General features: G+C 43.7%; 1 protein-coding gene across 4 annotated transcripts in view; it reads left to right on the forward strand.

Annotated features, from left to right (window-relative positions):
• Positions 1–4,741, forward strand: part of hps3 (HPS3 biogenesis of lysosomal organelles complex 2 subunit 1) — a 46,258-nt gene extending 41,517 nt beyond the window's left edge. For all 4 annotated transcript variants that reach the window (XM_034179456.1, XM_034179460.1, XM_034179459.1 and 1 more), the window contains 5 exons: positions 1,316–1,519; positions 1,628–1,732; positions 2,361–2,564; positions 3,020–3,107; positions 4,550–4,741. In XM_034179456.1, the coding sequence (XP_034035347.1) occupies positions 1,316–1,519; positions 1,628–1,732; positions 2,361–2,564; positions 3,020–3,107; positions 4,550–4,677 (729 nt within the window). In that variant the 3' untranslated portion in view covers positions 4,678–4,741. The remainder of the gene's footprint in view (positions 1–1,315; positions 1,520–1,627; positions 1,733–2,360; positions 2,565–3,019; positions 3,108–4,549) is intronic.
• Positions 4,742–23,637: the final 18,896 nt, after the last annotated feature.

Consider the following 23,637-nt stretch of genomic DNA (forward strand, 5'->3'; position numbering starts at 1 on the left):
TGAATGAATGAGATTTATTGTCATTGTCATCACAAATGCAACAACAACAAAATTATATTTACACTCCAATTACCTCAGACAAAATACAACAATTAATCCATAATTATTACTTGTTTACCGTAATAATGGCACACATCAGACAAGTCAAAGACAACACATATACATTTGACATTGTTTATGTGCTCTAAACTTGAAGCAGTCCGTCATCCAAATTGACGCAAAGTGGGTGAGGGCTGCTGCAACACGAGTCCTGCCGCCAGCTTTTTTTTTTTTTTTTTTTTTTTTTATTAAATACTTTTCTTCCAGACATAACTCATTATAAAGTAATTTAATAGGTGCACAGGTAAGTAAGTAAGGAAATTTTATTTATATAGCACTTTTCACAGATAAAAATCACAAAGTGCTTCACAATAAAAATATAACATAACTATATAAAACAACAGCATGCAGCATAAAGCAACAAATTAATTTAAAGCTTGTCTGAATAAAAATGTCTGCAGTTGCTTTTTAAAAAAAGTCAATGGAGTCTATACAGTGTAAGGACAGAGGAAGAGAATTCCACAGCCTTGGTGCCACTACCTGAAAGGCCCAATCCCCACGAGTTTTAAACCGCGTACGTGAAACCAACAGCAACCTTTGACCTGACGATCTAAGAGCTCAGGATGAAGAATAAGGTTTCAGCAGGTCAGAGATATACTGAGGAGCTTGACCATGTAAGGCCTTAAAAGTTAAAACTAAGCTTTTAAAATGAAACCTAAAATTTACTGGCAACCAATGAAGAGAAACCAAAGTGAAAGTGTGCATGCTATTCCTACAAGCTGTCATTATTTGTGTTTTCTGCTGCACAGCATTTATTTTCTGCATGGACTTGCACCTCCGCACCAGTTATGGGCATGACTGGAATGGTAAAATAAAAACTGTCCAGGTTAAATGTTTGTTCAAAAAAGATAACTATTAAAGGGTCATATAGTGCAAAACAAGTAATATTGTGATATAATACAGTACCGTAATGTTAATTTTAGGTCGTATCGCCCACACCTGCAGTCCATGGATAAGCGCCAACACAAACGAGTCTCGGGGCCTTCATAGGACTTACTTCTGATCAGGTCCGCTGAATTTTTCAGTTGTTTTTGTAATATTTAACAACTTTTTTTCTCTTAATCGATTATATCCTTGCGGGTTTAAATGTACCTACTCACACAAATGGGCAGTTAGTGGACTGTGATTGGCCAATCTGTCAGTAATCTGAATACTGATGATTGTAAAATGGTTTACATGTTCACATAAGGAATTTAAAATGTGTGTCTTTTTGTAGGAGTTGGGATGTGAGGACTGTATGCTGGTGGATTTCTGGGAGGCGACACTCATGGCGTCCTCACAGGAAGTTGTCATTCAGGAGCTGTTATTTCGATTGGTTTCCATCTACATCGACAGGCTGACGCACCCCCACTCCGACACGACTTCGGACGCGGCTGCCGGTCCTCTGAGCAGAAAGCCCCTGAAGACGGCCGACGATCTGGTGAACCAGCTGTTTGTCGTGTTTTAACGTCTTTTGTGTTTCATTCAAACATTACACACATCAGTTTTAGAATTTATTTTCACTGTGATGCATATGTGCATGTTTTAGATAAACTCGTGCTCCCATTTTGGCGCTCTGTATCCATGGCTCAGTGTCCTCAGCCCGGCATACACTACTACGTCCCAACAGCAGGAGGTGCTATACAAACTGCAGGTAACGTTGTGTATATTTTTTTGTTGTTCTAGGTCACTTTATATCACTTCTTTGTGTCAACAGTGCGCATTAGTTCATTAGTAATCCTGCTAACAAACCAAAAATGGGACAATATTACTACCCCAGTGGATGTCAGAAATAACCAGGCAAACTTCCTGTTCCAACTTGTAGGCCAAAAAAACTGCACAATTTCTCCAATCCCAGCCACAGAAGCTGACGGCACTTTCAGAGTTGTCATGTGTGTCTTGGTGGTTTCCGTCACTAATAATTGATGTTAATGAAGTCCAAGACGTGCAGTGACTTGGAAATGTTCCTGCGTCCATCCCCTGATTTGTCTGAAGAAAGCAGGCTGTAAAAGTGATTATGGACTCTATTGTGTTTACGCCAATTTATGTTATGTTACAGAGATTAGTTTTCACAGGGAGTTTAATGGCATCAGTTTAGAAATTTTAATATAATGAAGCCTAATTTTATTCATTTATTGAATTAATTTGATGTCATTACAAAATTCAAAGGTGTATAAGTTCAAGGCTACCCAAGCCTTTTGGCAGCACTGTAAGTTAAAATACAGCTACACTTGTCTATATTATGCACTCGTGTCTGTGTCCGTCTCCGTCCGTCTCTCCAGTCTCTCCTGTGCGGGCCGTCGTCTGTGTGCTCTGTCGTTCCGCTGCTGGAGCGAGTATCAGAGGAAACCTTATGGGGCTTCAGCCTGCACCTCCTTTGTGCCACCAGAAGAGGGCAGTATGAAAGAAGCATTGAAAAGCTGCTGGACCGATGTCCTCAGGCCATCATAGCCTACGGCAACCACCAGCTGCAGGATCACAACATGGTAACCAGGCTGCGTTCTCATTGCTTATTGTAACCACAGCTGGTAAACCCGTTTGTCTGTGAAGGTCCCTGAATAAAAACACTCTTTAGGATCCTGGTGCTTCCTGTCTAGCTGCATGGTTTACCATAGACGATGACTAGACATCTTTGGTTGTAGGCGTCTTCGGAGTATCTGTAGGTCAACCCTTCAATGACTGTGGTTACTTAAGGAGCCTTAGATGAAGATTATGACTTTCTGTTGTGAGGGAACATCAGCGACAACTTGACCGTGTGGTGTGCTTCTCTGGGCGTGAGGACCTCAGCGTCTGGAGAAGTCCAAGGACACGCAGCAGATAGATGGTTACTTTTGAGAGGTGTGGATGGATTGGTTGTCTTCCTGTGTGGTTGCCATCAAAGAAAAGAAAACCTTTTGGGTATTTATGCTGTTCACCATCTAACTTTGTTTCATCTCTGCAGGCCTTGTGGTGGCAGAAGCTGCTCCCAGAGCTCTGTAACCGGACGAGAGCGGCAGCAGACAACAGCATCCTCCTGGCGGCCCTCAGAGGTATAGATCATGCTCGGAACACAGACTCTGCATTCTTCATTAACCGTGTCCAGGGTGACTGTTCATGTTGTAAACACTAACATCACTAACACTTGTATGACAGCACCCTCACATCTGGGTGAATGTGAGGCATTATTGTAAAGCGCTTTGATTGTTTGATGCAGATGGAAAAGCGCTATATAAATGCAGTATATTTAACATCAGAACATTCCCATTTTGTTTATTTAATTTTTAGCAAAGACCTTTTTAAACAATTTCCTCAGCAAAATAGAAGCAGAAGCAACACCTGTATTGGAATGATAATATAGATGAACACTGCTTCATAATTTTCAGAGATATACAGTACTGTGCAAATGTTTTAGGCATCCCAGAGTTATAAAAAAGTAACCTCTCAATGATTTTGTGTTGACATGCCAATAAAAAGGGGGTTGAGGGTATTTGGCATATCAACACAAAATCAGTTCTAACAAAACTAAATATGTGTGCTATATATATTTTTTATTCCATAATAATAATTATAATAATAGTAGTAGTAGTTTTTTTGTAAGTGTACTGACCAATAGAATACCACACAAACACAGTTGCAAATGATCATGCAGTATTAAAATGAATGTAAAGCACAATTACTCATACTTTAAGTCCCACTGTCTTCAAATAGTTTTTGAGGTCCTGCGACTTATACTCTGGTGCAACTTATGCTGATAAGCTTTGCTTCAGCCCACACCCTTTCGGACTCACTAGTTTTGTTTGAGTTTGTGGAATTGTTCATTTTTTCTATTTGAATATTTTGTGTGCTGAATAAAGTATATCTCACATTCTGTGAGATTTGTGTGAGGAAATTACATACCGAAAAAGAACACATAAATAGAACCCAGTTTTCATATTGATTACCATCCATCCATCCATCTTCTACCGCTTAGTCCAATTAAGGGTTGCGGGGGGCTGGAGCCTATCCCAGCAGTCATAGAGCGCGAGGCAGGGTACACCCAGGACAGGACGCTAGTCTGTCGCAGGGCCACAAATAGACAAACAAACACAGACACACCCACACACACACCTACGGACAAAAAAAAGAGATTAAAGATTCTAATCCACCTAACCCGCATGTCTTTGGATGTGGGAGGAAACCGGAGTACCCGGAGGAAAACCACGCAAACACGGGGAGAACATGCAAACTCTACACAGAAAGGCCACGGGAATGGAACCCACAACCTTCTCGCTGTGAGGCCACTAAGCCACCGTGCTACCCCTATTGATTATCATTAAAATTGAAAATCATAATTTAATTCTGAATATTTATGAGGTTTTCATAATTTTCTTGACACTTTTTGTTGCATTAAATGTGCCTAAAACAGCCCCCTCATGACCCTTGATTGGAGTAAGCAGCAAGTATAAAAAATGAATGTATGTTTGACTGCATGTGACTATTTCCACACCAACAGAGACGCTGGTGGTGGTTGCCATGGAGATTAGCCCCACAGAGTTCCTGGAGCTGATACCTGACGATGGCACAGCATCGTACTTCCTCCCTTATCTGCTGATGTGCAGCCAGAAGCACCTGCTGGTCTGACAGGCACCAGCACAGCAAAGTATATCTGAAGACTGCTTTCTACACTTTACTGCTCCTTGAAAAATGAGTAACAAAAACAATCTCTGACCAATAAGGACGCCAAGTTCACCGGATTTGGGGCCGTTCCTTTTGGCAAATTAAGTGAATGGGTACCAAAGTGACTCAACCATTTTTCGATCAGGGGATGTACAGATGAAGTGGATGTGAGGATTCTCCAGAAAGTGCATGAAAAATCTTCAGGTTTTCAGTTTGTGAAGGTTTGAGTGGTAAAACAGAGAGTGAATGGCACTGAAGCTGGAAAGGACACAGGTTACTTTTCTTTCTAGTTCATCTACAGATGTGCTTTGCGCTACAGTGCCACCAAACATTCCAGCATTAAATTGCTGTCTAAGAAGCTGTTACATAACAGTAAACCTGAACTATGGAATCCACAGTATAGAGATGGAGCGTGACAGAGCATTTCAGGTCTGTGATTCAAATGGAAAACACGCTGTTCAACATTTCCCAAAAGGAGAAGGAAACAGTGTCTAGACTCTAGAGGAAGCGTGTATCACGGAAATCTTAAATTACATTTCAGGCAAACAGCAGATTACTTTCAACATGGTTATAAGCCTGTATTATTATTATTATTATTATTATTAAACATTATGATGATGGCATTGACTGTTTTTTTTTTTGTTGTTGTTGTTATTGTCTTCAAAAGCTGGCTTGGATGGACTCACTCACACACTCAGTCACTCACTCTTTTACTTTCACATTTTTACTGTTTGAGTGTTTCGCTGTTACCTGCACAGTGAATGCAGAATTTATTTTAAGTGGTTTAAAAGAAAACGAACAAACCTCAAACTACAGAATTTTACATGGTCAGCAGCAATTTCGAAGAAAATCCAACTATTTATTTAGGATTATACAATTATTTAAATATTGGGTAATCACTGGCAGTACACTCACAACCCAATCAAGGTGGGGTTCGTTTCTCTGTTCTTAGGTTTGAAAATGAGATTTGGAATTTGATGAGTAATTAATTTCTTCAGTGAAATGGAAAAAAGTCACATTTCACTTTTGGTGAAATGGAAATGGTTTGATATTTCAAATTAGATGATTAAATTTTCATATTACGGTGATGTTAATTCTGTACAGAGATGTTTTACAGGATGCCCTCATTTGCACAAAATCTAAAAAACTTAATGTTAACAGAATATTGAATACATAACTTTCACAGGACATAAAAAACTGCTTAACTGGTTAAGTAACTGAACGCACACAAACTCCATCCAATGCAAATGACAAAAGATATCAATTTCAAAAATGTTAAATGAAAACAAAGTTTACATTTACACTTTGTCACATGTAGAAAAACACCCCTGCCTCACCAGATCAAACTTACAGTATGTAAGTTTTCAAGCTGGGTGCAAATGTTATGGCTATCCAATATTGTTTTCCTTTTAATCTTTTAAACACTATTTATGACCAATGCATAATATGGAGGCAAAAATGATTTTAAGTCAAAGTGTCCGAGGCTGTTTGTGGAAATAAAGTCAAACAATTGGCTTAAAATTGATTAAAATAACAGGCTTTATCGAGGCCTCGAAGAGACACGCAAAGTCAAAAATGTGAACAGCAGGATTTTTAATGTGTGTGTGTGTGTGGGGCATTTCTGAGGGAGCCGTTTTGTACATTCAGAGAAAGGTGGGGTTGCTGCAAACAGTCACGTACACATTTACTAGAATATGAAACTTCGAGTTTCCCATGAAAACTCTTGCTGAAAATGAATGTTATCACAGTTTGTTTCTGCTTTACAGATGATAGGAGGCAAGGTCAGGCAGAAACAATGTGGTTATTAATGCACCTGTTTAGCTCAGTAGGTTACATGGGGCCTTCAGTACAGAGTTAAATGCAACGGTTTTAGGCAGTCTATGTGTAAGATATTAAATGAATAATTTTGACACTACAATTACATAAAATGACATGAAATATAAAATAACACAATATGAAATTTACATCATATTTAACTTTAGCTTGACTGAAGTAGCTCCGAAAGGCCCCTTCACACATAGTGTGAATATGTACAACTTCAAGGCGACACCTGTTTGAACACCTGGTATGTGCGCACCAGGAAACGTTGCCGGGCAGGCGTGCACATTGCTGGTGCGACGGTTCGTGCATGCGGGAACACAGTGCCACCAGCTGCACAAAAAAATTAATGTGGCATTAAGGCATTAATTTTGTTGGTTTGGAACCAAGATTTTGCTGGTTTACTAGTGTGCTTGGGGTCATTGTCTTGTTGAAACACCCATTTCAAGGGCATGTCCTCTTCAGCATAAGACAACATGAACTCTTCAAGTATTTTGACATATCCAAACTGATCCATGATACCTGGTATGCGATATATAGGCCCAACACCATAGTAGGAGAAACATGCCCATATCATGATGCTTGCACCAATCAATCAATTTTTTTATATAGCGCCAAATCACAACAAACAGTTGCCCCAAGGCACCATGCTTCACTGTCTTCATTGTGAACTGTGGCTTGAATTCAGAGTTTGGGGGTCGTCTCACAAACTGTCTGTGGCCCTTGGACCCAAAAAGAACAATTTTACTCTCATCAATCCACAAAATATTCCTCCATTTCTCTTTAGGCCAGTTGATGTGTTCTTTGGCAAATTGTAACCTCTTCTGCACGTCTTTTATTTAACAGAGGGACTTTGCGGGGGATTCTTGCCAATAAATTAACTTCACACAGGCATCTTCTAACTGTCACAGCACTTACAGGTAACTCCAGACTGTCTTTGATCATCCTGGAGCTGATCAGTGGGTGAGCCTTTGCCATTCTGGTTGTTCTTCTATCCATTTTGATGGTTGTTTTCTGTTTTCTTCCACACGTCTCTTTTTTTTTTTTTTTTTTTTGTCCATTTTAAAGCATTGGAGATAATTGTAGATGAACAGCCTATAATTTTTTGCACCTGGGTATAAGTTTTCCCCTCTCCAATCAACTTTTTAATCAAACTACGCTGTTCTTCTGAACAATGTCTTGAACGTCCCATTTTCCTCAGGCTTTCAAAGAGAAAAGCATGTTTAACCGGTGCTGGCTTCATCCTTAAATAGGGGACACCTGATTCACAGCTGTTTGTTCCACAAAATTGACGAACTCACTGACTGAATGCCACACTACTATTATTGTGAACATCCCCTTTTCTATGTTTTTTTTACTAATAGCCCAATTTCATAGCCTTAAGAGTGTGCATATCATGAATGCTTGGTCTTGTTGGATTTGTGAGAATCTACTGAATCTACTGGTACCTTGTTTCCCATGTAACAATAAGAAATATACTCAAAACCTGGATTAATCTTTTTAGACACATACCACTACTATTATTCTGAACACTACTGTATATACAACCCCTGGCAAAAATTATGGAATCACCGGCCTCGGAGGATGTTCATTCAGTTGTTTAATTTTGTAGAAAAAAAGCAGATCACAGACATGACACAAAACTAAAGTCATTTCAAATGGCAACTTTCTGGCTTTAAGAAACACTATAAGAAATCAGGAAAAAAAAATTGTGGCAGTCAGTAACGGTTACTTTTTTAGACCAAGCAGAGGGGAAAAAAATATGTAGTCACTCAGTTCTGAGGAAAAAATTAAGGAATCATGAAAAACAAAAGAACGCTCCAACACATCACTAGTATTTTGTTGCACCACCTCTGGCTTTTATAACAGCTTGCAGTCTCTGAGGCATGGACTTAATGAGTGACAAACAGTACTCTTCATCAATCTGGCTCCAACTTTCTCTGATTGCTGTTGCCAGATCAGCTTTGCAGGTTGGAGCCTTGTCATGGACCATTTTCTTCAACTTCCACCAAAGATTTTCAATTGGATTAAGATCCAGACTATTTGCAGGCCATGACATTGACCCTATGTGTCTTTTTGCAAGGAATGTTTTCACAGTTTTTGCTCTATGGCAAGATGCATTATCATCTTGAAAAATTATTTCATCATCCCCAAACATCCTTTCAATTGATGGGATAAGAAAAGTGTCCAAAATATCAACGTAAACTTGTGCATTTATTGATGATGTAATGACAGCCATCTCCCCAGTGTCTTTACCTGACATGCAGCCCCATATCATCAATGACTGTGGAAATTTACATGTTCTCTTCAGGCAGTCATCTTTATAAATCTCATTGGAACGGCACCAAACAAAAGTTCCAGCATCATCACCTTGCCCAATGCAGATTCGAGATTCATCACTGAATATGACTTTCATCCAGTCATCTACAGTCCACGATTGCTTTTCCTTAGCTCATTGTAACCTTGTTTTTTTCTGTTTAGGTGTTAATGATGGCTTTCGTTTAGCTTTTCTGTATGTAAATCCCATTTCCTTTAGGCGGTTTCTTACAGTTCGGTCACAGATGTTGACTCCAGTTTCCTCCCATTCGTTCCTCATTTGTTTTGTTGTGCATTTTCGATTTTTGAGACATATTGCTTTAAGTTTTCTGTCTTGACGCTTTGATGTCTTCCTTGGTCTACCAGTATGTTTGCCTTTAACAACCTTCCCATGTTGTTTGTATTTGGTCCAGAGTTTAGACACAGCTGACTGTGAACAACCAACATCTTTTACAACATTGCGTAATGATTTACCCTCTTTTAAGAGTTTGGTAATCCTCTCCTTTGTTTCAATTGACATCTCTCGTGTTGGAGCCATGATTCATGTCAGTCCACTTGGTGCAACAGCTCTCCAAGGTGTGATCACTCCTTTTTAGATGCAGACTAATGAGCAGATCTGATTTGATGCAGGTGTTAGTTTTGGGGATGAAAATTTACAGGGTGATTTCATAATTTTTTCCTCAGAATTGAGTGAGTCCATATTTTTTTCCCTCTGCTTGGTCTAAAAAAGTAACCGTTACTGACTGCCACAATTATTTTTCCTGATTTCTTATAGTGTTTCTTAAAGCCAGAAAGTTGCCATTTGAAATGACTTTAGTTTTGTGTCATGTCTGTGATCTGCTTTTTTTTTCTACAAAATCAAACAACTGAATGAACATCCTCCAAGGCCGGTGATTGTATATGTATGTATGTGTGTGTGTGTGTATATATATATATATATATATATATATATATATATATATATATATATAAAATCAAGCGCACAATACAAATATGATCTGTCTGTTCCTCTGCAGATGACCCATGGTCATTGACGTACAATCATGAAATGACATGAATGAGAAGCAGTTCACTCATCTCATTCATGTCCACATTTGCTGGCGCATGACCTGCCAGCCCACGCGCATCTTGCTGACATGCGTGTCTTGTGGACAGTGTGCCGCAGGACACCGTGTCATATGGAACAGAGCTCACGTGTTATGATCTGACGGTCCGTTTCAACCTGGGGCAGCCTGTCCATGTGCATGCGCACTTTATGCACAGTTTGACCAAATTCGCACTATGTGTGAAGGGGCCCTAATAAAATGTCATTATATAGCTTTTGTTATTTTATTATGCATTGCACAGGCCCATCATATGTCGAAAATGGCCCATCACTTCAGGCACCAAGGGGCCATTATCCCACACCACCCTCATGAAATATGAATCACTGTTAACACTAAAAGTAAGATCCTTCAGCTTGTCTCTTGTTTTTCAATCTGGGTCGCCACAGCAAATCCTAGGTGGATTTGCATGTTTACTTAGCAACATATTTTATGCCAGATGCCCTTCCTGATGCAACTCCACATTACATGGAGAACGATGAGCAAGGGTTGGGTTTGAACGAGGAACCTTCCACACTGGAACCGAGCACACTAACACTTCTCCACCACCCTTGCAATTACTGTTAACACATGGGGGAAAACACATTTTTATCAACCATCTGTTATGCAGTACTTCTGTAATGTTAATGACAGTTGTAGTAAGTGGCAGAGTAGTCATATTTAAAGCTAGAGTATGTAGGGTTTAGGAATGTGTATTAGCAAAAATGAAGTATAGCATTCCTAGCCATGTATTTATTAGTGTATAATAGCTTACATCAATGAATTGGTGTGTTTTTCATACACTTAGAATGAATGCTTCATTTCTCCACAGGAGTGGGCCTCCTCATGGAAGCCGCCATGTTGATACAGCAGCCCAAAAGGGACATATTTACTCCACCTTTCACATTTTACAGCACCGTTGGAAGACGAAGGAAGAAAAGAGGAAACTATGATTGCTCCCCAATACACAGCTGGTTGTTAATGGAGGCTAATAATTTTGAGAACCCTCATTTTAGTGAAATGAAGGATCACACATTTTGACAAAGGAGCACAAATCCAAATCGCTGAAGATGTAAAACCTGAAAAGAAACAAAATCATGACATACAATAATCAAACGCGATCATGACATGACATGCAATAATCAAGTTTGCAACCTCACCACTAGAGGTCACTAAATCTTACACACTTTTTTTTGTTTGGTGTCAAGGTGTGTACTTTGAGTGCCTTTCTCATTGTGAATGACATTTCACTCATCAAATTATGGCACTTTGAAGTAAGTCTGTTCTTACTAATCCAATGGTAGATGATGCGACATCTGTTAAATTTCACATTTTATTTTACAATGTAACCATGTTATAATTGTACGTAGGAGTTCACACTTTGCTTTAAATAATATAATTTTGTAAACACAGCCTGTGACTTTTTGTCACCTTGTTTTTCAGGTTGCACAAGAGCAGCTCAACAACGTGAGAAACAATCAGATACTCAGTAATGCTGGTTTGGACGGATGAGAAACATTACTGATCATGGAGAGAGCAAGTGGACGAAGCCTGTGGTTGATACTTTTGATTGGATATTTTCATGCATCAGCTGGACAAGGTATTTAGTTATTAGTCTCTTTAATGGGTACAGTATATATATATATATATATATATATATATATATATATAATAAAATGGATTTTAATAATATATACAATCAATATATATAATATGGATTATATTTGTGTGTAAATATATATATATTATAAATAATATAGAAATTCTGTCAAGGATCTGAGATTGAATTAGACCTGGAAATGTTGGTTTACACACATATACACATATATATATCTATATATAGATATATATATAGATATATATAAATGGATGTCAATAGCAATAAGTAAGCTGTTTTGATTTTTGTTATTGTAGAAATATATTTCTTTGATTCAAAGTGGTTTGCAATGAATTACTATACACATTTGTATTAGCTTTCAGAAGTTATTTTCTGCCAATAATGTCAGATTTATTAGCTTTATTTTTTCCTGGTTGAACATTCATGTGTGTAAAAGTATAAACATAACCACTTACGTAGGACAGATCTGTAATATAAATTTTATAGATGTGTGTTGGCAGGTCTGTTAAAACATTATTCACCAATTTGAACAGCAGCTGAACACAATTTACATCAACTGTTCTGATATTTTATTGGACAAATTTACGGAAATGTTGATTAATAAATAAAAATGTGTATTGTGAGTTGCTGAGGCAGTCACATGGATTGTACAACCAGGTCATTCTGAGTGCCAGTCCCAAGTCTGGATCAGTGAGTAGGGCCGCGTCAGGTGGAAGCACAGGTAAAGGACAACTTTATAACATTCTCTTCAAAAATTTCCCAAGTACTTTTTTAAACAGAGGAAGAACTTTTCAACACAGCTTTTCTAAACTCCTTGCTTTTATTTTTTGGATGCTTACAACCCCATTTCCAATGAAGTTGGGATGTTATTTAAAATGTAAATAAAATCACAATACGATTTGCAAATCCTCTTCAACCTATATTCAATTGAATACACCACAAAGACAAGATATTTAATGTTCAAACTGATAAACTTTATTGTTTTTGTGTAAATATTTGATCATTTTTAAATGGATGCCTGCAACACGTTTCAAAAAAGCTGGGACAGTGGTATGTTTACCACTGTGTTACATCACCTTTCCTTCGAACAACACTCAATAAGTGTTTGGTAACTGAGGACACTAATTGTTGAAGCTTTGTTCAACAGTCTGGGGTCTCTGTTGTCGTATTTTACGCTTCATAATGCGCCACACATTTTCAGTGGGCGACAGGTCTGGACTGCAGGCAAGCCAGTCTAGTACCCGCACTCTTTTACTACGAAGCCAACTGTTGTAACACATGCAGAATGTGGCTTGTCATTGTCTTGCTGAAATAAGCAGGGACATCCTTGAAAAAGACGTTGCTTGGATGGCAGCATGTGTTGCTCCAAAACCTGGATGTACCTTTCAGCATTGATTGTGCCGTCACAGATGTGTAAGTTGTCCATGCCATGGGCACTAACACACCTCATACCATCACAGATGCTGGCTTTTGAACTTTGTCCTGGTAACATTCTGGATGGTCTTTTTCCTCTTTTGTCCAGAGGACACGACGTCCATGATTTCCAAAAACAATTTGAAATGTGGACTCATCAGACCACAGCACACATTTCCACTTTGCGTCTGTCCATTTCAAATGAGCTCGGGCCCAGAGAAAGCGCAGATCCTTTACACAATGATGTTGGTTTTTAATGCAGTGCCGCGTGAGGGATCGAAGGTCACGGGCATTCAATGTTGGTTTGTGGCCTTGTCGCTTCTGTATAGAAAGTTCTCCAGATTCTGTGAATCTTCTGATTATATTATGGACTGTAGATGATGGAATCCCTATATTCCTTGCAACTGAACATTGAGAAACATTGTTCTTAAACTGTTGGACTATTTTTTCATGCAGTTGTTCACAAAGTGGTGATCCTTGCCCCATCTTTGCTTGTGAACGGCTGAGTCTTTTGGGGATGCTCCTTTTATACTCAGTCATGAGTATCCTCAGTTCCCAAACACTTATTGAGTGTTGTTAGAAGGAAAGGTGATGTAACACAGTGGTAAACATACCACTGTCCCAGCTTTTTGAAACGTGTTGCAGGCATCCATTTCAAAATGAGCAAATATTTGCACAAAACAATAAAGTTTATCAGTTTGAACATTAAATATCTTGTCTTTGTGGTGTATTCAATTGATTATAGGTTGAAGAGGATTTGCAAATCATTGTATTCTGTTTTTATTTACGTTTTACACAATGTCCCAACTTCATTGGAAATGGGGTTGTACATTATTTTACTTTACAAAAACTACCAGGGTCAAAATTAATATTCCCCTTAAGAACTGACTTTTTTTCTTGAACCACAGCACCAGTGTTGCCACAGTTGCAGCTGCCAATAACTCGTCAGCAGATGCTGATTGCAACTAACAAATAATACCTTACTTTGCTTCTCAGTTACGTCTTTTCTACAATGATCCTGTTTGTTTCTTGTTATTTCCTGAAAACTGTCAGCAAGCTACTCTAAGTAATTGACAGTTGTAGATTTATAACTGCAACAATGACTTGATTTGTCAACTCACAGCATGTGAATCAACAAGGAATAAGACTATGATCGTTTCAGTAATTTTTAAGACAAAAAGTCAAATTTGCTGCATTCCTGGGTCCTCCATTACAAAGAGATTTAATATGTTGACTTCTGACCTTTTTTTATCAGACAAAACAACACATTTCAGGATGTCAGTTTGGGATTTGGGAAATTGTGCATTTTACACGGTTTTCTGACGTTTTAGACATCAAACAACCAATTGAGAAAATAAGCTGCAGATTTATCAAAACTGAAAATAATTGTGTTGCAGCCTTAATTTAATGTCACCAAGTAACTGATTAAAAAGTACTTTTGTACTTTAAAGAACCTCACCATCCCTGAAGTAAAGAGGTTGGTTCCTCAGTTGCTAATATTTTTTTTTTTTTTTTTGGTGAACCAGAGGGCTTTTTAAAGAACCATTATTTTTCTGAGTATCTCAGCACTCGTTGGCAGTACATTGACTTAGTGGTTACCACTGTTACCACACAGTGAGAAGGTCTAGGGTTCACTTGTGATCTAGTCCTTTCTGTGTGGAGTTTGCATGTTCTGCTCGTGTTTGCTTGGGTGTTCTGGCTTCGTCTCACTTCTGAAGACATGTAGGTCAGGTAAATTTGGAACTCTAAATTGTGCGTGGGAGTGTGAATGTTTTTCTCTGTATATGTGGGCCTGTCAAAGATGGTGGTCTGTCCAAGATGTACCCCGGCTCTCGCCCAATGACTGCCGGGCTAGGCTCCGGCTCCCCCGTGACCGTGAATTGGAATAAGCAGGTATAGAAAACAAATGAATTAATTATTATATCTTGAGAAAATCACTAAGCTGTTGAAAAAAGCCCATCTTACAACAGGGAGTGAAGAAAATTCACTTTTTTTACACAGATATATAAAGCTGAATTTGGAAGCAGATTCAAACAGAGGAGTTGATCTGGATTTTTTTGTTTTTTAATTTAACTTAAAAAAAAAAAAAACAAAGCAAGCGGAAGAGTACCTCTTCGACAACTTCAAAATGTTGGGCTTTTTATAATAACTAAAAAAACTTGCACTTCTTGAAACCTACCTGTCTGTCCTTGAACAAGACACTTCATCTGCATTGTCCCAGTTTGCTGGTTCCCAGTTACCAGTCTTAGCCGTACCTTGTGTGATGGATTGGCATCCCATCTATGCGGAGTCATAAGCCCCCTTCACACCAGGCTTGCATACAGTTGCATTGTGATGTGTATCGAGTATGCTCGAAAATTGCACAAATTTGGCGTAGTCCCTGTGTAGCCTGGTGTACAATGGCGTATGGTTGCGTTCCTAGTGTTGTGTGGGCCGCCAGAAGAGGAGGTACTGCTGGCCCACCACCAGAGGGCGCCCTGCCTGAAGTGCGGGCTTCAGGCACGAGAGGGCGCTGCCGCCACGGACACAGCCGGGGGTGACAGCTGTCACTCATTATCTCTGGACAGCTGTCACCCATCTACACATCATCATCTCACTCCATAAAACCCGGACGTCATCTCCACCTCATTGCCGAGATATCGTCGACCTGTAAAGCAGTACCAGATCTGACATTCGGAGACGGTGGCCACCTGGGGACTCGGGACTTGGCGGCTCCAGTATTCTCCGGGTTTGGTGGCGGAGAGAATCGTGTGGTTCCGGTTCTTCTCAGGACAGATGTCTTCTATCCTCGAGCCTGCCCACACGTCACCCTTGTGATTGACTGTTTGCAAAATTTCACATTCCTCTGTATTGTGGTTGTGCTCATTCACAACAGTAAAGTGTTCATATTTGACTCTTTCATTGTCCGTTCATTTACGCCCCCTGTTGTGGGTCTGTGTCACTACACTTTCCCAACAGGATATCTCGGCCAGCGTCATGGATCCCGAGGGGCGTCACCCATCTGTTGAACAGCCAATGGAAGAGCAGGGTGCACGGGCGTCTGCAGGAGGCATAATCGGTGAGTTGCAGCAAATCCTCACCGCCTTTACCGCTCGGTTGGATTTGATGACCGAGCAAAACGTCATCCTTAATCGCAGGATGGAGGCTCTCACCGCACAGGTGGAAGCGCGCGCTCAGGGCGCTGCTGTGGCTCCTCCTCCTGCCGACTCGGTGCAGGATATAAACGTTCCACTGGTCATTCAACGAACCCCCCCACCATCCCCTGAAGCATACATAAGTCCCCCAGAGCCGTGCGGGGGTTGTGTGGAGACGTGCGCGGACTTTCTTATGCAGTGTTCGCTCGTCTTTGCACAACGTCCCGTAATGTACGCGTCTGATGCCAGTAAGGTGGCTTATGTAATTAACTTGCTTCGTGGTGAGGCATGCGCTTGGGCTACAGCGCTTTGGGAGCAAAATTCACGGCTCCTTACCACTTATACTGGGTTTGTGAGGGAGTTCAGAACAGTGTTTGATCACCCTAACAGAGGAGAGACTGCTTCAACAGTGCTGCTGTCAATGAGACAGGGGCGCCGGAGCGCAGCCGAGTATGCAGTCGATTTCCGCATCGCGGCTGCGAGGTCCGGCTGGAATAACGTTGCGCTCCGCGCCGCCTTCATAAACGGACTGTCTTCGGTCCTAAAGGAGCACCTGGTAGCGAAGGAAGAACCGCGGGATTTAGATGGGCTTGTCGATCTCGTTATACGGTTAGACAATCGGTTGGAGGAACGCCGTCGGGAGCGAGACGAAGGACGTGGCCGGGCACGCACCGTCCCTCTCCCTTCCGGGTCCGAGAAGGTTCCGCCCTCCCCACGCTCCACAGCCTCAACGCTCCGTGTGGCTACAGCTCCCCCTGCTGACGTTGCTAGGGAAACGCACAGGGCCAAAATGAGAACAGATGACAGACTGAGGAGGCTGGTCTGCGGGGAATGTTTTTTCTGCAGCTCAAAAGAGCACATACAGAAAAACTGCCCCAAACGGCCAAAACAACAACACTCGCCCTTAGAGACTGGGCTAAGGGGGTGTCATAACATTCGCGTGGTACACACACATATTGCCACACGACTCCTAGTTACAATCCTGAGCGGGGATTTAACCCTTCAAGCCCCAGCACTGGTGGACACGGGGTCGGAAGGGAATCTGCTAGACAGCAGATGCGCTACGGAGGTAGGGCTCCCTCTGGTGGTGCTCCCTTCGCCATTACAGGTGCGGGCACTAGATGGCACCCTTCTCCCTTTAATCACGCACAAGACACAACCAGTAACTCTGGTGGTGTCTGGAAATCATCGGGAGGAGATCAAGTTTTTTGTGACTCCTTCTACCTCCCGCGTGATTTTGGGCTTCCCGTGGATGCTGAAGCACAATCCCCGGATTGATTGGCCGTCTGGGGTGGTGGTTCAGTGGAACGAAACCTGCCATCGGGTGTGTTTAGGATCCTCGGTTCCTCCCGGTTTACAGGTTAAGGAGGAGGTCAAAGTCCCCCCCAATCTGACAGCGGTGCCGGTTGAGTACCACGATCTCGCTGACGTCTTCAGCAAGGATCTGGCACTCACCCTTCCCCCGCACCGTCCGTACGATTGTGCCATTGATTTGATTCCAGGCGTGGAGTTTCCGTCCAGCAGGCTGTACAACCTCTCACGACCTGAGCGCAAATCAATGGAGACCTACATCCGGGACGCATTAGCTGCTGGGCTGATCTGGAATTCCACCTCCCCGATGGGAGCAGGTTTCTTTTTTGTGGGCAAGAAAGACGGCGGACTCCGTCCATGCATTGATTACAGGGGGCTGAATGAGATTACGGTTCGCAACCGATACCCGTTGCCGTTATTAGATTCCGTGTTCACCCCCCTGCATGGAGCCAAAATCTTTACCAAGTTGGATCTTAGGAATGCGTATCACCTGGTTCGGGTCCGGAAGGGAGATGAGTGGAAGACGTCATTTAACACCCCATTAGGTCATTTTGAGTACCTGGTCATGCCGTTCGGCCTCACTAACACCCCCGCGATGTTCCAAGCTTTGATTAACGACATCTTGCGGGACTTCCTGCACCGATTCATCTTCGTATATCTGGACGATATACTCATCTTTTCTCCGGACCCTGAGACTCATGTCCAGCATGTATGTCAGGTCCTGCAGCGGTTGTTGGAGAACCGGCTGTTTGTGAAGGGCGAGAAGTGTGAGTTCCACTGCGCTTCTTTGTCCTTCCTGGGGTTTATCATCTCCTCCAACTCCGTCGCCCCTGATCCGGCCAAGGTTGCGGCGGTGAGAGATTGGCCCCAACCAACAAGCCGTAGGAAGCTGCAACAGTTCCTCGGCTTTGCAAATTTCTACAGGAGGTTTATTAAGGGCTACAGTCAGGTAGTTAGCCCCTGACAGCCCTGACCTCTCCAAAAGTCCCCTTCACCTGGTCGGATCAGTGCAAAGCTGCGTTCAAGGAGTTGAAACGACGGTTCTCTACTGCGCCAGTTTTGGTGCAGCCCGACCCTATCCGTCAGTTTGTGGTTGAAGTGGACGCCTCTGACTCAGGGATAGGAGCCGTGCTATCCCAGAGCGGAGAGACCGATAAGGTTCTTCACCCGTGTGCCTACTTTTCTCGCAGGTTGACCCCGGCTGAACGGAACTATGACGTCAGCAATTGAGGAGTCCTTGCGGTGAAAGAGGCTCTTGAGGAGTGGAGACACCTGTTGGAGGGAGCGTCGGTGCCGTTCACGGTTTTCACTGACCATCGGAACCTGGAGTATATCAGGACCGCCAAGCGGCTGAACCCCAGGCAAGCCCGCTGGTCACTGTTCTTCGGGCATTTTGACTTCCGGATCACCTATCGCCCCGGGACCAAGAACCAGAGATCAGATGCCTTCTCCCGGGTACACGAAGACGAAGTCAAAACTGTGCTGTCGGATCCACCGGAGCCCATCCTTCCGGAGTCCACTATCGTGGCCACCCTCACCTGGGACGTGGAGAAGACCGTCCGGGAGGCCCTGACACGGAGCCCGGACCCGGGGACTGGACCGAAGGACAGACTATACGTCCCACCAGAGGCCAGGGCTGCGGTCCTAGACTTCTGTCACGGTTCCAAGCTCTCCTGTCATCCAGGGGGGCGAAGGACCGTGGCAGTTGTCCGGCAGCGCTTCTGGTGGGCGTCTATGGAGGCCAACGTCCGGGAGTACATCCAGGCCTGCACCACCTGCACCAGGGGCAAGGCTGACCACAGGAGGTCCCAAGGACTGCTCCATCCGCTTCCTGTGCCTCATCGCCCCTGGTCCCACATCGGCCTGGATTTTGTCACGGGCCTCCCACCGTCCCAGGGCAACACCACCATCCTCACGATATTGGACCGATTCTCCAAGGCGGCCCACTTCGTGGCCCTCCCGAAGCTCCCTACAGCCCAGGAGACAGCGGACCTCCTGGTCCACCACGTCGTCCGTCTGCATGAGATACCTACTGACGTTGTCTCGGATCGTGGTCCCCAGTTTTCCTCTCAAGTCTGGAGGAGTTTCTGCAGAGAACTGGGGGCCACCGTGAGCCTCTCGTCCGGGTACCACCCACAGACGAACGGACAGGCAGAACGGGCCAACCAAGAGTTGGAACAGACCCTCCGCTGTGTGACATCCGTGCACCCGACGGCCTGGAGTAACCACCTGGCCTGGATTGAGTATGCACATAACAGCCAGGTGTCTTCTGCCACCGGCCTCTCCCCGTTTGAGGTGTGTCTGGGGTACCAGCCCCCATTGTTTCCCGTGGTGGAGGGAGAGGTCGGTGTGCCCTCGGTCCGGGCCCACCTTCGGAGGTGCCGTCGGGTGTGGCGCACTGCCCGTTCTGCCTTGTTGAAGGCCCGGACGAGGGCCAAGGCCCATGCAGACCGCCGGCGGTCCCCGGCCCCTGCATACCATCCCAGGCAGGAGGTGTGGTTGTCGACGAAGGACATCCCGCTTCAAGTGGAATCCCCGAAACTGATGGACAGGTTCATCGGACCATTCAGAATCCTCAAGGTCCTCAGCCCTGCCACAGTGAAGCTCCAGCTCCCTGCTTCACTGCGGATCCACCCGGTTTTTCACGTGTTGAGAATCAAACTGCACCTCACCTCACCCCTCTGTGCTCCCGGTCCGGTGCCGCCTCCTGCCCGGATCATTGACGGGGAGCCGGCCTGGACAGTGCGCCGGCTCCTGGACGTCCATCGAATGGGCCGGGGGTTCCAATATCTGGTGGACTGGGAGGGGTATGGACCCGAAGAACGCTCCTAGGTGAAGAGGAGCTTCATCCTGGATCCGGCCCTCCTGGCCGATTTCTACCGCCGACACCCCGATAAACCTGGTCGGGCGCCAGGAGGCGCCCGTTGAGGGGGGGGTCCTGTTGTGTGGGCCACCAGAAGAGGAGGTACTGCTGGCCCACCACCAGAGGGCACCCTGCCTGAAGTGCGGGCTTCAGGCACGAGAGGGCGCTGCCGCCATGGACACAGCCGGGGGTGACAGCTGTCACTCATTATCTCTGGACAGCTATCACCCATCTACACGTCATCATCTCACTCCGTAAAACCCGGACGTCATCTCCACCTCATTGCCGAGATATCGTCGACCTGTAAAGCAGTACCAGATCCGACATTCGGAGACGGTGGCCACCTGGGGACTTGGGACTTGGCGGCTCCAGTATTCTCCGGGTTCGGTGGCGGAGAGAATCGTGTGGTTCCGGTTCTTCTCAGGACAGACATCTTCTATCCTCGAGCCTGCCCACACGTCACCCTTGTGATTGACTGTTTGCAAAATTTCACATTCCTCTGTATTGTGGTTGTGCTCATTCACAACAGTAAAGTGTTCATATTCGACTCTTTCATTGTCCGTTCATTTACGCCTCCTGTTGTGGGTCCGTGGCACTACACTTTCCCAACACCTAGTCTTGCTTACAGTTGTTTATGGTTGCTTAGAGCTGCCTCTCTCTCTCTCTGCTCTTTTTTCAAGACCTGCTGTTTCTGTTCTCTGGATTTTGAAAGAAATCCAATTTATGAATTGAATGAAGGTAAACCATGTTTTTCTGATTACCGGATTACTGAAGAGCATGTGAACGGCTCATGCACGTGCAATGTCTCGTTCAGCCGTTTTATGAACACATGCAACTGAGGGATCATTTCACCACATACTCGCGTTCTGATTAGACTACCTGTTCTGAGCATGCACACGTGCACCAGTTCAATCACCTGTTGTAATGACACACAGGCACTGCGAGTTGCATGGATCATTTCACCACATGCGTGCCGGTTCTGAGCACACACGTGCAGCAGTTTGATCACCTGTTTAAGCATGCACAGGAGCTGCAGGTTGCATGGATCGTTTCACCACACACTTGTGTGCCGGTTCAATTACCTGTTCTGAGCATGTACACGTGCACCAGTTCGATCACCTGTAGTTGCGTGCAGGGGAAAAAAAAACTTTGTGCACACGGGGAAGAAGCTTGGCTCCATGATGCTGTTTTGACAGACTGCCTGGACACACAGATGGATTTGATACATTGGAAAAAGTCAGAATACATTATTTCCAGGAGTTACTGGACTTTATTTAACGTGCCACAATTGTGAGAGAACTTGAGGAGGTGAAAGGAAGCTGCAGCCGGCGATCGTATGCGCGATCCGTTCATGAATGGACGTGGACATGTCCTCTCGCTGGTGATCTGTCCATGAGGAGTTAGTGAATGTAGACATGTCCTCTCCTTGTTGATCTGTCCATGAGGAGTAGAGAGTGGACATGTTTTTTGAACGTCGAAGCTTGGCCTCTGCTTCTTCTGTGGTTTTGAAGCTTCACTGCCAGAAAGTCCAGTGGGATAGATAAAATCTATCAATGCAGGTATGTACTGATAAAAACCTAAAAGGATTTTTTGCCCTGACATAGGGTTGTGTACAACTGGAGGATTGGTGTACAGTAGCGCAGTGTTGTGTAGATTTGCATACAGTAGTGCAGTGTTGTGTAGAATTGCACACAGTAGCGCAGAGTTGTGTAGATTTGCATACAGTAGCGCAGTGTTGTGCAGACTTGCTTAAAAACTGTGTACTTTCTGCATCCAGTGCTGTACGCAGAAAAAAATTAAATATGTTTATTTTGTATCTGTCTCGCGTACCGCTCAGCATACTGCCGCGTAGGGGAGCAAAAACTCGGTGTAGAGCTGCTTAAACTCGGCGTAGAGCTGCATAACTTGGCGTAGTCCGTACACCACATTATGCAACTCTACGTTGGCTCGGTGTGAAAGGGCGCTATAGACTCTAACTTGCTTCAAACAGAATCCGGAGATAAGCCCATCACCAACGGATATACAGTAGGTATAGGATTAGCACTGGTACCACAGTCTCTTATACAAAGAGACTGGTAGCGTGTTTTTGAAAACATGGATGTGATTGGTCCATCTGATACGTCGGCCGCTATTAGCTATCACGCCATGCTCTGTGATGGCTGTGGCGTAACCGCCGAAAATGTAAGTTGGTTCCACTCCTCCAGAGACTGTGGTACCAGTGCTACATTGTAAAGAAAGGCTGCAGCCAATCAGAGAGCAGCGTGTCTCAGCCAATCAGCAAAATGTCAAAATCCTGACTAAAAGTCACCTGACCAAATAACCCGATACCGACGCCTTTGCATTGGCTGGACGAGTGAACCAACTTAGTATAGGATTTACTGACTTACTTGGCCAGAGAAGTAACCGATGATGGACTTGTGTCCCATGCAGGGGCAAGTCTTGTCTCTCATCAGTTTCACACTTCACGATCTGGGGATAAGCATCCACCCAATGCGCAGGACTAACTTCTTGCTAAGAGACAGATGGACAAAGGAAACAAAAGATATGTAGCAGAAATCAAATCTAACAGAACAGGCCCGTGGCTGGAGACATTTCAAACCCAACACCACAGTGCACATGTGACACGATAGTTATATGAGGTCGAGGGTTTGATGACAAGGTCATCAGGTTGCCAATGACACCAGGGTCCATTTCAACCTTGTATATGAACAACTTGGTCTCAGTTCAGTGATACATATTGACAGACACATATTCTTTTCTCGCTGTTGTTTGGCAGATAACAGAAAATTTTATTCATAACATGAAAAAAATACTGTACCATTTTTTTCTTTCATTCACTGTTTTCTGTTAATATGAACATGTTAATTGTATTAGGGCAGAATGTGATAAACTGCAACGTCATAACGTCCACAACTGTGGCTGCAACTTCAGTGACAACAGCTCCAACACTGACGACTGTAGTGCCAATCACGCCTTCAGAGAAAACCACAGAATCCACACCGACAACAGCAATAAACACAACATCTGCACCAGCACCAAATACAACTACAGGGAAAAGAACTGCATCTACTTCAAGATCGACAAGTACAGCTGCTTCAGTGATGACAACAGCTCAAACACTGACAACCACAGCTTCCCCAATGATAAATACAACTCTGCTAATGACAACCACAACTCACCCGGTGACCAACACACCTCTCATGGTGACAATTACAACTGTCCCGGTGACAAACACAACTGTCCCGGTGACAAACACAACTGTCCCGGTGATAACAACAACTGTCCCGGTGACAAACACAACTGTCCCGGTGATAACAACAACTGTCCCGGTGACAAACACAACTGTCCCAGTGATAACAACAACTGTCC

Source organism: Thalassophryne amazonica, chromosome 10 (assembly GCF_902500255.1).
Source record: "Thalassophryne amazonica chromosome 10, fThaAma1.1, whole genome shotgun sequence".
NCBI classification, from domain to species: Eukaryota; Metazoa; Chordata; class Actinopteri; order Batrachoidiformes; family Batrachoididae; genus Thalassophryne; species Thalassophryne amazonica.